The following is a 15,144-nucleotide window of genomic DNA, read 5'->3' as shown; positions in this document are numbered from 1 at the left end:
ACAGTAGCTCAGTTAGGTGATCAAGAGCAATATCAGCAGTGATTAGTTAAGTGGCACTTTACCTCTAGTCTTATTCCAAGAAACCCATAACCCCAGCCTAATCATGAAAAAAAAATCAGACAAATCCCCATTGAGAAACATTCTACAAAATGCCTGGCCAGTTCTCTTCAAACTGTCAAATCCATTAAAAACAAATCTAGTAAACCATCGCAGCCAAGAGGAACCTGAGGACACATGATGACTAAATGTAGTGTGGTATCCTGGATGGGACATTAGGTAAAAACTAAATAAATCTGAATAATGCATGTACTGACAAAAATATAAATAAATGAATAAATAAATGGGAGAGATTAGGGGGCATAAACTATAAAATCTGACCAGGTATTTTCCCATTAAGTAACTTAAATGAAGCGTTTAAAGCCTGTGTACATCATCACAGGCCTGATTATAAAGGTTCAGCATATAAACCTGGTGTGTGGTTTGTGGTCCCAGAGAGCTTCTGATACAAGCTACTTTTTATCTAAAGCTCTAAAAGCTGCAGATAAGTCATTGCTTTTCATATTCTTCTGCAAGTTATATAATTTATAAATCCTACCTATTTTGAGAATAAAAGATTCTTTTGAAGTGGGATTATATATTTTTTAAAAGTATATTTTTATTGATTTCAGAGAGAGAAAGGGATGGGGAGAGAGGGATAGAAACATAAATGATGAGAGAGAATCATTGATGGGCTGCCTCCTGCACGACCCACACTGGGGATCTAGCCTGCAACCTGGGGATGTGCCCTGACTGGGAATCAAACTGTGACCTCCTGGTTCATGGGTCAATGCTCAATCACTGAGCCATACTAGCCAAGTGGGATTACGTATTTTTAATTTTTTTGTTTCCATAGCATTTATTATATAGATAGATATATGATAGATAGATAGATAGATAGATAGATAGATAGATAGATAGATATTCAATAAAATATTATTGGTCTAATGGGGGGGGGGAACAGCAGCTACAATTGCCATTCTCCCAGGCTAAGTGTTTAGAAAAGTGTATTATGAAGGTAATGGATTCTGAATTCCCTTTCCTTGTCCTCCCTGCCCCATCCACATAATTGCTTGAGTCAGACAGTTTGGGAGAGGCTAACTGAAGTGATGATGGTAGGTTTTTCCATGAGCTGGAGCCCAAGATGTTTTCCATTTCTCTCAGGAGATATAGTATGATCCTTTTTGATAGCGTGGCAGAACAAACAGAACTATTTCACAACCTAACTTGGTGGATTTCATGTACCCGCATGGTTTTCATTTCAAAACTGTTTTTCCTTCCCTGGGACGTTAGAAGGTTGTTGAAGCTCGTGGGTGATCTAAGCACATTGTCACATGTAGGGGGCCATGACTTGTTCTCATATTCCGCCTGGGCTTTGAAGTCACTCATGACTCTCTTCTAGTTTATTCCCCATATCTAATTGATCCTATCAAATCCTCCTCTGAAATTTCTCCAGAACTTAATCTTTCCTCTCCATTCCAGTTGTCTTAATTCAGGCCTTTTGATCTTTCATCTAGATTTTTTTAAAAATATCAGTTTAACTGGTATTCCAGTCTCCAACCTACTCTTTCCCCAATCCATCCTCCACACTGCCATAAATTTTCTAAAACACAAATCCAATCATATAATTCCTCTGTTTTTAAATAATTTGATGGCTTCTTGCTTACAAGATAAAGCCCAAAAGTATACACTATCTGGACCCCATCTAGATTTCTAACTAGATCTCCCACCCTATTCCTTGCTTTCCTCCCTCCAGCTCCAACTGCCACCATCCCAACCCTGGGAGGTTTAGACTTCTGACTCGCAGACTCTGGTTCCTTCAACAGAAAAGACTATCTCATGCTGCTGTGCCTTTACCTCTGTTGCTCTCTGCCAGGAATGTCTCCTCATTCAACAGAAATTAGTAGCAAGGCACACTAGGCAGAAACACAAGGAAGTGAGGTAAAGAAGGGAATCGAGGAGCATTACTAAAACAACACAGTGCTAGGTTCATATCTGGGTTCCCCATAAATATTAAATGAATGAATGGATAAATGAATGAATGAATTCTTGACCTCGAGGTCTAGGCTGCTGAGGCAGGCAAGTGAGAACAGATGGAATATGAGAATAGCTCTGAGTTTTTTCTTGTTACTCAAACCCTTTTTCTATTTTCCTTTCTCTCCCCTTCTTTCAGATCTCCATGTTTATGTTTCTTCTAATTTATAGACTACTATAACACTACCTCAGATGCATTTAACCATGTCATGCATAATTTATTTATTCATTCCTCATAAATCAATCCCTCTAGTCATCTGGAAAACAAGAACCACTTCTACTGCCTTTCAAGCTCCTTTTAACTTATCTTTTTAGTACATGCTATTGTGCCTGGTACAAAATGTAGTATTCTATGCGCAGTTTCACCACCAAATAGCAAAAACTTTATGAGCTTTTTTGTTGTTGTTTTTACTAGGAAATCCCACGTGTAAACATCAAATAAAGTCAGAACAATTAAAAAGAAAAACAAGAAAGCTATATCGCTGCAGAGTGACTGCTGGTTTTCATGACTCATGGAAAACAGCATAATTCTTTTATGGTCAGATGTTGTAAACCACAAGCAGTCATTCTCCTATAAAGACTAGTGAAAAGTGGTGAAGGACTACTCCCATAAAAACACTCTACAATCACAAGCAATGCCAAAATTTTGTCTGCCTCAATTTCCTAGTCTATTATATGGGAACAAAGGGGTACATGCTTCCCCCAATCACCTACTGAGAGCAAAGTGAACACACAAAAAGTAGTTTAATGATCCAAATGCTATATGAAATCCTCGTGTGAGGATTAACGCCTCCCCCCCCCAAAAAAAAAAGAAGTAATGCTGATATAACTAAGCTAAACTACTCTGGTTTAGCAAGAAGGCTTAAGGAGAGGTAGCCAGTTTAAGTTTATGGAAAACCTAACTGACCACTTTACTAGAGACAGTAATTGTTATAACTGACTCACTGTGGCTATATCTATACATAAGTGGAAGTGGCACACAAACATTTGTCCCTTTTGATGATTTTTCATCAAATACCAAATCATGAGTACCTTTCTTTTATGAATTTTAAATTTAGGGGTTCTCTTCTGTAGCTTCCCTGAGTTATCTTTACTAGGCAAATTTCTTATTATCCTTTTGAACCTGCAGGGTTTTTTGTTTTTTCCTATTTTTATTTTTATTGAATTTATTGGGATTACATGGTTAATAAAATTATATAGGTTTCAGGTATATAATTCTAAAATACATCATCAGTATATTGTATTGTGTGTTCAACATCCCAAGTTAAGTCTCCTTCCATCACCATTTTTCCCCCTTTACCCACCTCTACCTCCCCCCATCCCCTTTCCCTCTGGCAATCACCATACTGTTCTATGAATTTGTCTATTTTTGCTTAATCCTTTCACCTTTTTCACCCAACCCCCAATTCCCTTCCCCTTTGACCACCGTCGGTCTGTTCTCTGTATCTATGAGTCTGTTTCTATTTTGTTTCTTACTTTGTTTTGTCAGTAGATTCCACAGATAAGTGAAACCTGACTGGCTTGCAGTTTTCATACCTTTCTAACTAGTGTTATCTTCTATTGTCATTCTGTTTATTTTCATTCTAGTACTACTTATCACAATGGGTAATTAACTAGCTAATCTGTTTGTTTACTGATTTATCCAACTAAATCTAAATTCTAGGTCATCTTGGATTTTATCTAAATTAATTCCAACACTGTACCCCCGGTGCCTATAATAGTGCCTGGTTCATATAGGTGCTCAAAAACATATTTGTTGAATGAATGGGTGAAGGAGTTTGTCCTCACAATGACAGTGAAGTTAATTCAAACTTCTTAGCATGACATTCAAGGCCCCAACTTATTTGTTTGGCCTTATATTCTGCCCTTTTTATATCTCTGTATATTATAGCTGTTGATATTCCTGTAAAATCTTGCTTTCTGCCTGGAATGCTCTTCTTCCTACCATATAACTAATCTTTCAATTCCCTTTTCAAATACATGAACTATTTTTAAATCTTCCACAGACAAACACACACACATACTCACACACAAAAAAAACAGAATGCTTCTTCTACTAAGTTCTTATAAGAGTTATAACACTTAGAGGGTTATAATAGAAATTTAAAAATAATAAGAGTAATAACTAACATTTTATTTTGCATTAACTCAATGCCAGGCACAGTTATAAGCATTGTATATGTTATTATCTCATTTAAGCCTGTAAAGCTACTCTAAGAGGTAGGTACTATCATAAGTCCTTAGGGATCTGTTTAGCTAGCTAGAATTAAGGCAGGGATGGTTTCTTAAAGCCTTGCTAATTGCCAGACCTCGCAAAGAATCTACAATAAGATATGTTCTTAGTACAAATTTGCTAAATAATGAACTCTGGCAGTAGTCTCTGGTTCCCTTTGAGGATGGCAATTCCAATCAGTTAAAAAAAGAGAGTAGTTTTAAGTAATTATACAAATTTAATCTTGAAGTAATTCAAGTCCTTTCTAATTACAACAAGGAACTCAGAGGTGACCAAAGAAAAGGGTGATAAGGGGAGCTATGGGGGGCGGGGAGTGGAAAGAGGAACATCTGTAATAATCTGAAAAATAAAGACTGTTTTTAAAAGGGTGATATACCTAGCTATATAAAATTTTAAAATATTTGTAGATTCTTTTGTTCATGGTAAGATTATTTTACTTTATTTTTAGATACTTTTAATTTTTCAATTACAGTTGATATACAATATAATATTAGTTTTAGGTGTATAACCCAGTGATTGGAAATGATACAACTTAGAAAGTGCCCCCCCCCCATATGTCCAGTACCCACCAGGCACCATTTATAGTTATTACAATATTATTGACTATATCCCCAATGCTATACTTTACATCCCTGAAACTATTCTGTAATTACCAATTTGTACTTCTTAATCCCTTCACCTTTTCCACCCAGCCCCCCAAGCCCCCTCCCATCTGGTAACCATCAGTCTGTTCTCTGTATCTATGAATCTGTTTCTGTTTAGTTTGTTCATTTATTTTGTTCTTTAGATTCCACATGTAAGTGAAATCATATGGTATTTGTCTTTCTTTTGGCTGACTTATTTCACTGAGCATAATACTCCCCAGGTCCATCCATGCTGTCACAAAGTGTAAAATTTCATTCTTTTTTATGAGCGGGCCATATTCCATTGTAAATATGTACCACAGCTTTTTTATCCACTCATCTACTGATGGGCATCTGGGTTGCTTCCATAGGTCGGCTATTGTAAATAATGCTGCAATGAACATAGGTATGCATATATTATTTTGAATTAGTGCTTTAGATTCCTTCAGAATTGGCATTGCTGGGTCACAATGCAGTCCCATTTTTAATTTTTTGAAGAACCTCCATGCTGTTTTCCATAGTGGCTGCACCAACAGTGCATGAAGGTTTCCTTTTCTCCACATCCTCACCAACACTTATCATTTGTGGATTTCTTTACTTAGGATAGCCATTCTGACTGGTATGAGGTGATACCTCATTGTGGTTTTAATTTGCATTTCTCTAACAATTAATGACATTGAGCATCTTTTCATATGTCTATTGACCTTCTTTATGTCCTCTTTGGAGAATTGTCTATTCAGATCCTCTGCCCATTTCTTAATTGAACTGTTTGGTGTTTGTTTGTTTTTTTGGTGTTGAGTAGTGTGAGTTCTTTATAAATTTTGGATGTTAACCCCTTATCAGATGTATTATTGGCAAATATGTTCTCCCATTTAGTAGGCTGTTTATTTATTTATTTATTTTGCTGTGCAAAAACTTTTTAGTTTGATGTAGTCCCCTTGGTATATTTTTTCTTTTGTCTCCCTTGTCTGAGTATTTGTAAATTAAAAAATAAAGTTAATAAAAGCAAACCAGAAATGGGAAAAAATATATTTAACCTACATTAGACAAAATATTAATATTATGTAAACAGAAAACTTCCAAAAAAGAAATTTAAATGGTTAGTAAACATCAAAATATGCTCAACCTCATTAATTTAAAAAGGCAAACTTTAAATCAATAATGGGAATTTTTTTTATTTATTTATTTATTTATTTTACTTATCATAACATATAAGGATGAAAAAGTAATTATAATATTCAGTACCAGTAAGGTTGTGGAGAAATAAGCAGTCTTATACGCTCATGGCACAGACACACTTTCATATACATAGAAGATATCTGTGTGTACACACACACACAAAGTTGTTCATTACAGCACTGCTTGTAATAGCAAAACACTGGAAAAAAACTGAAATATATATCAATAAGATCTTGGTTAAATAAACCATGATACAACTATACTATGAAATTGTGTGCAGCCATCGAAAAGAATGATATTAATGGGTAGCCAAAGTTAATACCTTAATCAATAAAGAAATTTTAAAAAATGAATTGACAAGAGCATAACAAATTAATCACAACCAAAAAAAAAAAATAGAATAGATGAGGGGAATTCTCATTGTATAAATGTATTCCAGATACTAAAAAACAAACCCAATGATAAAAATAAAAGGAGAAAGGATTTGGACACTCCATCAAAGAGGACATAAGGTTAGCAAATAAGCACATAAAATGATGGTCAACATCATAAGGCATTAGGGATATTAAATTAAAGCCATGATGAGATAACACTACATACCTATTAGAATGGCTAAGATAAAAATTACGAAATATACCGAACTGTTGAAGATGTTGAACAGATAGAACTATCATACATAGCTAGTTTAGATGCAAAATGGTACAGCCACTCTGAAAAATGGTTTGGCAGTTTCTTATAAAGTTCAACATACCCAGCAATCCCAGTCCATGCTATACTACTCGGCCAGAAAAATGAATGAACAAATTGGATGGATCTCCAAGGTGTTAAGCTGAGTAAATGAGGTCAGTCTCGAAAGGTTGAACATCGACCTATGAACCAGGAGGTCATGGTTCAATTCCTGGTCAGAGCACATGCCCGAATTGCGATCCCCAATAGGGGGAGTGCAGGAGGCAGCTGATCAATGCTTCTCTCTCATCATTGATGTTTCTATCTCTCTCCTCCCTTCCTCTCTGAAATCAATAAAATACATTTTTTTTTTAAAAGAAAGTTAACATACTATGCGGCTCCATTTTTTTTTTTAATCCTCATCTGGGCCCCCAGGATCAAACTGCAACACAGGTACGTGCCCTTGACCAGAATTGAACCCCTTGACCCTTTGCTGGCTGGGTGGATGCCCTAACCACTGAGCCCACCAGCCATGGTTTATATGACATTCTTGAAAATGAAAAACCATAAGGGAAGAGAAAATATCAGTGGTTACCAGGGGTTGGGAGTAGGGAGGTCTGGCTACAAAGGGCGTGTTAAACTGTTCTGTATCTTGTTGATGGTGGTGGATACCAGAATCTATCCATGGGTTAAAACTCATTGGACTATGCACCAGAAAATAAATTTTATTATATGCACATTAAAAAGAAGTTTAAAAAGATAAATTGTCATCAGCAACAATGATACCTTCTATTTCTCCATCTAAGGGAGGAACATCATCTCTCAGGGAGAAATTCATAGCTGTCCCTGGTATGTCCACCAAGTCTTCATCACTGGAGCTGCTCTGGAAGCTATTGAAACACCCCTGCTGAAAGCCTCTACTATCCATGGCTCCTGTGTAGAAAGAAAAACAGGAGGCTTATTATAATGACCTCCAAGCTCCTTAACATTTATTCTTTTTTAAAATTGTGGTAAATACACATAACATAAAATTTACCATTTGACCCATTTTTAAACTAGACAATTCAGCAGCATTAAGTACACTGACAATGTTGCACAATCATCATCACTAGCAATTTCCAGAAAATTTTCACCACCCCAAACAGAAACTCTGTATCCAATAAGTATAACTCCCCATCCTCACCCCAGCACCATATAACCTTCATTCTCTTATTGTCTCTATGATTGGCTGATTCTGGATATGTCATACAAATGTTATCATACACTATGTGACCTTCTGAGTCTGGCTTCTTCCACTTCTCATATTTTCAAGGCTTATTTATATTATAGCATGTATCAGTACTTTATTCCTTTTTAGGACTGAATAATACCCATTGTATGGCTATACCACATTTTGTTTAGCCATTCATCAGTTGATGGGCATGTGGGTAGTTTTCACCTTTTGGGTTATATTTATTCTTATGTCTTTTTTTCATACTCTTCTTTTGACAATACAGACATGCAAACTACTTAGTATATTCAGTTACCCTCTAAATGTAATGTACCTCTACCCTTAACATGTAGCTGAAAGCAGTTATTTTTAGAACAATGCAAGCACACACACCAAATGAGGACATATGTACAAAACTCACAGTAATTCACAAGTAATCAAGTAAAAACTACACATCAGTATTGAGAAATGTGGTGGCCATTTGGGAGTCAAGAAACATTATCTTATGCCTCTGAGTCTCCCAGAGCTCCTAACACAACATAAATGCACAGAAATACTGGGGGAAAGAGGCATATTATGCTATTCAATGTTGTTCTCTGCTCATGAATTTAATATGAAAGATGAAACATTTTTGACATCCCAAGTGCAAACCTTCAGATATGAATTTTATTTAAAAAATCTTAGTTTATCGATTTTTAAAAACCATCATTATAGCCAACTTTACGTTATCTACCCTCTTCCCCTGCATTTTGTTGTTGTTGTTAATCCTCACCAGAGGATACTTTTTCATTGACTTTTAGAGAGAGTGGAAGAGAAACAGTGATGTGAGAGAAACACATCGGTTGGTTGCCTCCTGCATGAGCCCCAACCAGGGCCTGGCCTAGGGAGGAGCCTGCAACCAAGGTATGTGCTCTTGACCAGAATTGAACCCCAGACCCCATGGTCTGCAGGCCAACACTTTATCCACTGAGCCAAAGTGGCTAGGGCCCCTCCAATTTTTTTAAATGAAATCTTGATTGAGAATCATAGTCAGGAAAGTTCTATTGGATTAGGCAAATAATATTCCTTTAGAGGTATGCCAACACTTTTAAAAAACTTCTTACTCTGGGTTTTCAGAATCATGTGTGATGAATATGGTAAAAACTAAATAGGACAAATTAAGCAATAGGCCTGAAAATTGGAATCATAACAGATAAATTCAATATTTCAAACATTGAGCATAAAGGAGAAAGAACTGACATTTACCAGGTGCTTATCAATTTTCAGGCTTATGTGCTTAAAGAGAACTCTTCCACTTAATTTTTCAAAGTCCCTATGTTATGGCATTATCATTCCTAGTGCAGGTAAGGAAACTAAAGCTCAGAGAGGCTAAGTAACTTGCCCAGTTAGTGTTAAAAAAAACATTAAACTCTAAATCATGTGTTCAGTTTCACAATACCTCACTGGTAATAAAGAGATCAGCCTGACTTAAGTGTGAGTGACATTTATGAACCACCTCCTATGTACAAATCACTGTGGGATAGTGGGACAGATACAAAAATGATGCTGGTTAGGATAGATGAGATGAAGATTGAAAGACAAAGACTTGGGAGTTTTCAACATCAAGGTGATAGTTGAAACCAAGAGAACAGATACTCCAAGGGAAACCTTCCATTCACTTGCAGATAAGGATGAATATAAACCAAAGAAATACATTACCAATATGCACAAATAACTTGAACTCTGTGCAGATATGAAGTAAACAATAGGTTCCCCAGGAACATTACCATGCTGATGTGATCATAAAGGGAAGGTAGGGTCATTTACCCAAAGGTATTAATAATGTACAAAATCATTGATCATCAAACCATTTCCTCAGCTACAAAATCTCTAACTATGCTATGTGGATCAGGTGAGTCCTAGGACACTAAGAATTCACGCTTGGTGATCTTAGTAGAGTTCCTTCAGTGTTCCCCAATCCTTTTATCCTCACTCGACTCTTCCCCCCGGCTCTATCCTGCTTCCTTCACTCCCCTTCTCCAAGCCCTCCTGCAACAATGCACAAATTCCCTGTCTCAGCTGTGGAACCACAGGATCCTTAGCAGTTTTTCCTATTACTAACAACACAAAAGAAATCCTGAATCTCTCTGCCCACGCCCCCTTATCATCCAGGAAGAAGCGTCTTTACTCTAGTTTTAAGGGAAAAAAATCTCTTCTACTTTGCTCTGGATCTGACTGAGATAACAGCTTCTTCCCGACCTTACTCTGATTTACAAAAGCCCCACTCCTTATCTATGGGGAATATGTTCCAAGACCCCTAGTGGATTCCTGAAACCACAGATAGTACCAAACCCTCACATACTTTTTTTCCTGTACATAAAATTTATAATAACATTTAATTTATGTTAGGCATAGTAAGAAATTAACAACAACAACAATAATAAAATAGAATAATTATAACAATATGCTGTAATAAAATGTATGTGATTATGTTCTCTCTCTCTCTCTCTCTCTCTCTCTCTCTCTCTCTCTCTCTCTCCCTCTCCCTCTCTCTCAACATATATGGCAACTGAGGTGGGTAGTGGATACAGTATGGGTATGCTGGACAAGGGATGATTCACACTCAGGGTGGGATGGAGCAGGACGGCACAATATTTCATCATGGTACTCAGAATGGTGTGCAATTTAAAACTTATGAATTATTTATTTCTGGAAGTTTCCATTTATTATTTTTGAGCCACAGTTGACCATGGATAACTGAAATGCAGAAAGTGAAACTATATAAAGGGGGGGGCTACTGTACTTAATTTTACCCTTTAAGGAAATCTACTATCTCTCTAGCTCTCACCTCTACCTCAACCTCCAGTCCTAAATTCCCAAGAACTCCACTTGACACTTCTGTAGCTACTCCAAACTTAACAGAATAACAACGGGGATGTGGGGCGGGGGGAGGGAGAGTGGAAATAACATTAACTTGAGTACAAAAATTAAAATGCAAAGAAGGCATGTTCCCTGCCCTCATCCTCCACATCAACTTTCCTTTTAAAATGCAGGTGGCATTAGAGTCAATATTTGCAGCTAACATTTGTCTAACTCTGGGATTTACTACATTCAATGAACCTACAAAAAGCACTCAATGTCAGGAATATATATTCCAGGTTTCTAGAAATCTTGGCTGAAAACAAGCACCATTTTAGTTGATGAGAATAACTGAGTCTAACAGGGTAGCATACCTCAGGAGGTTTTCTTTTTTTCTTTTTTTCAAATATATTTTATTGATTTTTTTACAGAGAGGAAGGGAAAGGGATAGAGAGTTAGAAACATCGATGAGAGAGAAACATCATGAGAGAGAAACATCAATCAGCTGCCCCCTGCACACCCACTACTGAGGATGTGCCCGCAACCAAGGTACATGTCCTTGACCAGAATCGAACCCAGGACCCTTCAGTCCGCAGGCTGACACTCTATCCACTGAGCCAAACCAATTGGGGCAGGAGGTTAATTTTGTTTAATTTTATTAAATGCCCATGAATTCCATATAGTAACTAGTACTGAAAGAGAGGAAGACAATTTGAAAAATAATGCAGAATCCTTTCCCTTTTTCTCCACTGTTTACATGTCTCATTCAGGAAATTATTTAAAATACATGGTTCTAGCAACTCTACATGAGCCACACAAATCATAGAAAGAAAATGTATGGGGAATCCAAAAATAATTTATGTTTGGTTGTGGGACATGTCCTATAGTCATATTTTCAGATGGGTATAACTATTATTCTGGGAATTCATTAAAACAACATAATGATGATACAAGATGAAAATTCAACAAGGGGGAAGCTGGAAAACTCACTAGTTTCCCCATAGGGACCTTACACACTCCTTCCTGTAACCCACTGACACAGAACAACTCAGCTAAATTGAGCTGCCTCATTCCAAACATTTCCTGGAGCAGCTATCTGGTTCACTGTTTGGGTTATAAAGTGCTTCCTTAATAAGTACATAGAAATAGTCAACAAAAGAAAATTAGAAGAAGCAAGTAAATCAAGCAAAACAGATGTTATAAATGGGAGTTCAACAAAGGAAATAAATACAATCAGTAAAACTCAAAGTGATATTTGCCAATGGATAATTCATTCTGGTACAGTCTTTGAGTTTTGTTTTGTTTTAAATATATTCTTATTGATTTCAGAGAGGAAGGGAGAGGGAGAGAGAGAGAGAGAAACATCAATGATGAGCGAGAATCATCCACCAGCTGCCTCCTGCATGCCCCCACCGGGGATCGAACCCGCAACCCTGGCATGTGCCCTTGACCGGAATCAAATCCAGGACCCTTCAGTCCACAGGCCAATGCTCTATCCACTGAGCCAAATCACCCAGGGCCAGTCTTTAATTTTATTTTGCAGATATTAAGAGCTTCAAGAGAAAAAGTTAAAGCATCAAAAAATCAGGAAATCATTTAAAGTTCATTAATGCTGAGATTTGAAATCGTATCTAGTTGAACTCTAAGTCCAGTGCTCTTTCCATGACAGTTTGGGGCTTCATTAGGACATGTCGCTCTAGAGAATGGCACATCTGGAATAAATCAAACCTCTAGATGGCCACAAGCCTGAGGTCAGCCAGATTTTACAGTAGGCCAAGAACAAAGTAAGAGAATTTGATTTATTATCCCAACTGGTAGATTATAAATAGGGTTTGTCATATAATGGAGGCCTGGGGAAGAAAACAGAGAAAAATGTTGTTTTGGTGGATGTGTTACATAGCTAACACTTTCAGCTTAAAGGCACTTTTTGTCACTTTCTTGCTTGAAATCATAAGCTGATTCCCCATTGCTTGTAGGGTCAAGTTTAAATTTCTTTTCATGGCATTCAGGGCCCAATCAAATATAGATCCCATCTACCCAGATAGACTTACCTCCTACTACAAATTTGTTATACTCCTCATAAGGCCATGTACTTTTATGCCTCCTTGACTTTGCTTAGGCCACATACTCTATCACGAATTTCATCCAGTACCCCATCTTCTTTTCAACCTCATAAAACTCCATTGAGTCCATCTAGGGCCAGTTCAAACAGGCTTTTCCTTCCACACCCGCTTTGTTCACACATCTATGTTGATTGCATAATCTCTTTCACTGGGTCTTGTGATTACATACATACACCATATCCTTCTCATTTCTGTTGTTACAGCAACTTTAGTGTTCCAGAGTACATGCTCAATAAATGCTTATTGAGGAGGATTCCAGTCAGAGAGGAAGGGTTAACAGCTAATCAACAAATTTATATGGCTGACACTCAATATAGCTATGCCTGTTACTATGAGGGTAGGGAATTGGGGATACAAAAAACATTTGTTACCTTTGTCACTACTCTCAAGGAATTTATGATCTAGTTGAGGAGAAAACTTTTACATAATGCAATTACACAACAGGGGAGGGCAGTTGGGAGCATTAAACAGGCAGGCAGGTGAGTGATTAGGAGCCAGTGGTCCTGGATTGCGAGAGGGATGTCTGGCCTAAACAGGCAGTCAGACATCCCCCGAGGGGTCCCAGATTGGAGAGGGTGCAGGCCGGGCTGAGGGACACCCCCCTCCCATGCACTAATTTTATGCACCAGGCCTCTAGTTAAAAATAAAACATGAAGCCCAGCCAGTGTGGCTCAGTGGTTGAGTGTTGACCTATGAACCAGGAGGTCATGGTTTAATTCCCAGTCAAGGCACATGCCTGGGTTGCAGGCTTGATCCCCAGTAGGGGGCATGCAGGAGGCAGCCGATCGATGATTCTCTCTCAACATTGATGTTTCTATCTCCCTCTCTCCTTTCTCTCTGAAATCAATAAAAATATTTTTTTAAAAATAAAACAAACCATGAGGACAATCCTAAGTATAACATTGAAGATGATAAGAACTGGTACACACATAAAATCACCTTTTTTCTACTCCCTATACTTTGAACTAGTTGAGGAGAGGTGTTAAATCTGTGTTCTTAAGTGCCTAACACAATGGGATATCTCAGTAAATAATATATTTTATACTCTAATTCCAGTTTTAGTTACTTTATTTAGAAAAGCAAAAATGAAATGTGAATCATCAAGTGTAACCTCTGAGATAACATAGAAGATGCTTATTTAGGAGGTTTGGACCAATCCTTAACGCAGGGTACCTTCTCTACCTGTCAGAACTGTGGATTAAAAGCCTTAGAAGGAAAAAATAGTGCTTCTTCTCAAAGCGTGGTCTTCATCTGTGAGTCATCCTCATAGATGAGTAGGGGTTATGAGAAAAGACAGAAATCAAAGGAAGCATTAACAGAACAGCAGTTCTCAAACTTTTTGGTCTCAGGATCTCTTTAGTCTTCAAAATTATTGAGGAGCCTAAAGAGTTTTTATTTATATGAGTTCTATCTAAAGATATTTACTCCTTTAGTAATTAAAACCTGGGAATGTTTAAAATAAATATTTATTAATGTATTTATATATAACAATGATCAACCCACTATATGTTAATATTAACATTTTTAAAAACCCATATATTCCAAAACAAAACAAATTAGCGAGAGGCATTTTTCAAACTTTTTTGATGTCTGCATTAATAGAAGACAGCTGGATTATGCTTCACATATTCCATTTATCATCAGAGAAATGACATCATTACCTGTCACACAGCCTCTAGAAAACTCCACTGTATATTCATGAGAAAATGAAAGTGAATGAGGAATATAATGTCTTAATATTAATATGAAAACAGTTTAGATCTTGCAGATCTCCAAAAGGGTCTCAGGAATCCCCAGACCACACTTTGAGAGTTGTTGAAGTAGGGAAAGAACACAGAACTGAGAAACTATACTTGGGCATCACCCATGATTGGTGAGAAGAATGAAGAGGATAAACCAGTTAGAAGAGACCATGTTGACAGCTGTCAAAGTGAAGCAAATGACAAATATTTCATGTAAGTGTTTTTCCAAAGGAGTAATAGCCTTAATATATAAAGAAATTGTTCAGATCATTAAAATTGGATCCCAACAGATAAAAAGGCAAAAGACATTAGTAGATAATTTGTTTAAAAAGGGCTTCAAAATTCAGACAAATTAAAACAATAATATGTTATCTTCTCTTAGCAGATCAGCTTTTCTTTAGTTTTATCTCAGAGATTTCTCAAATATGTTAACACCCTGTTATAAAAGTTTTCAAGGGAC

At 37.0% G+C, this 15,144-nt stretch overlaps 1 protein-coding gene across 1 annotated transcript in view; it reads right to left on the bottom strand.

Annotated features, from left to right (window-relative positions):
* The window catches only part of CLCN5 (chloride voltage-gated channel 5), a 157,499-nt gene that overhangs the window by 48,626 nt on the left and 93,729 nt on the right, over window positions 1–15,144 (bottom strand). The window contains exon 5 of the mRNA XM_006097204.3: window positions 7,558–7,704. Within this exon, the coding sequence (XP_006097266.1) occupies window positions 7,558–7,704 (147 nt within the window). The remainder of the gene's footprint in view (window positions 1–7,557; window positions 7,705–15,144) is intronic.

This window comes from Myotis lucifugus, unplaced genomic scaffold (genome assembly GCF_000147115.1).
Source record: "Myotis lucifugus unplaced genomic scaffold, Myoluc2.0 scaffold_196, whole genome shotgun sequence".
Lineage (NCBI taxonomy): Eukaryota > Metazoa > Chordata > Mammalia > Chiroptera > Vespertilionidae > Myotis > Myotis lucifugus.
This window is presented reverse-complemented; position numbering and strand designations above follow the sequence as displayed.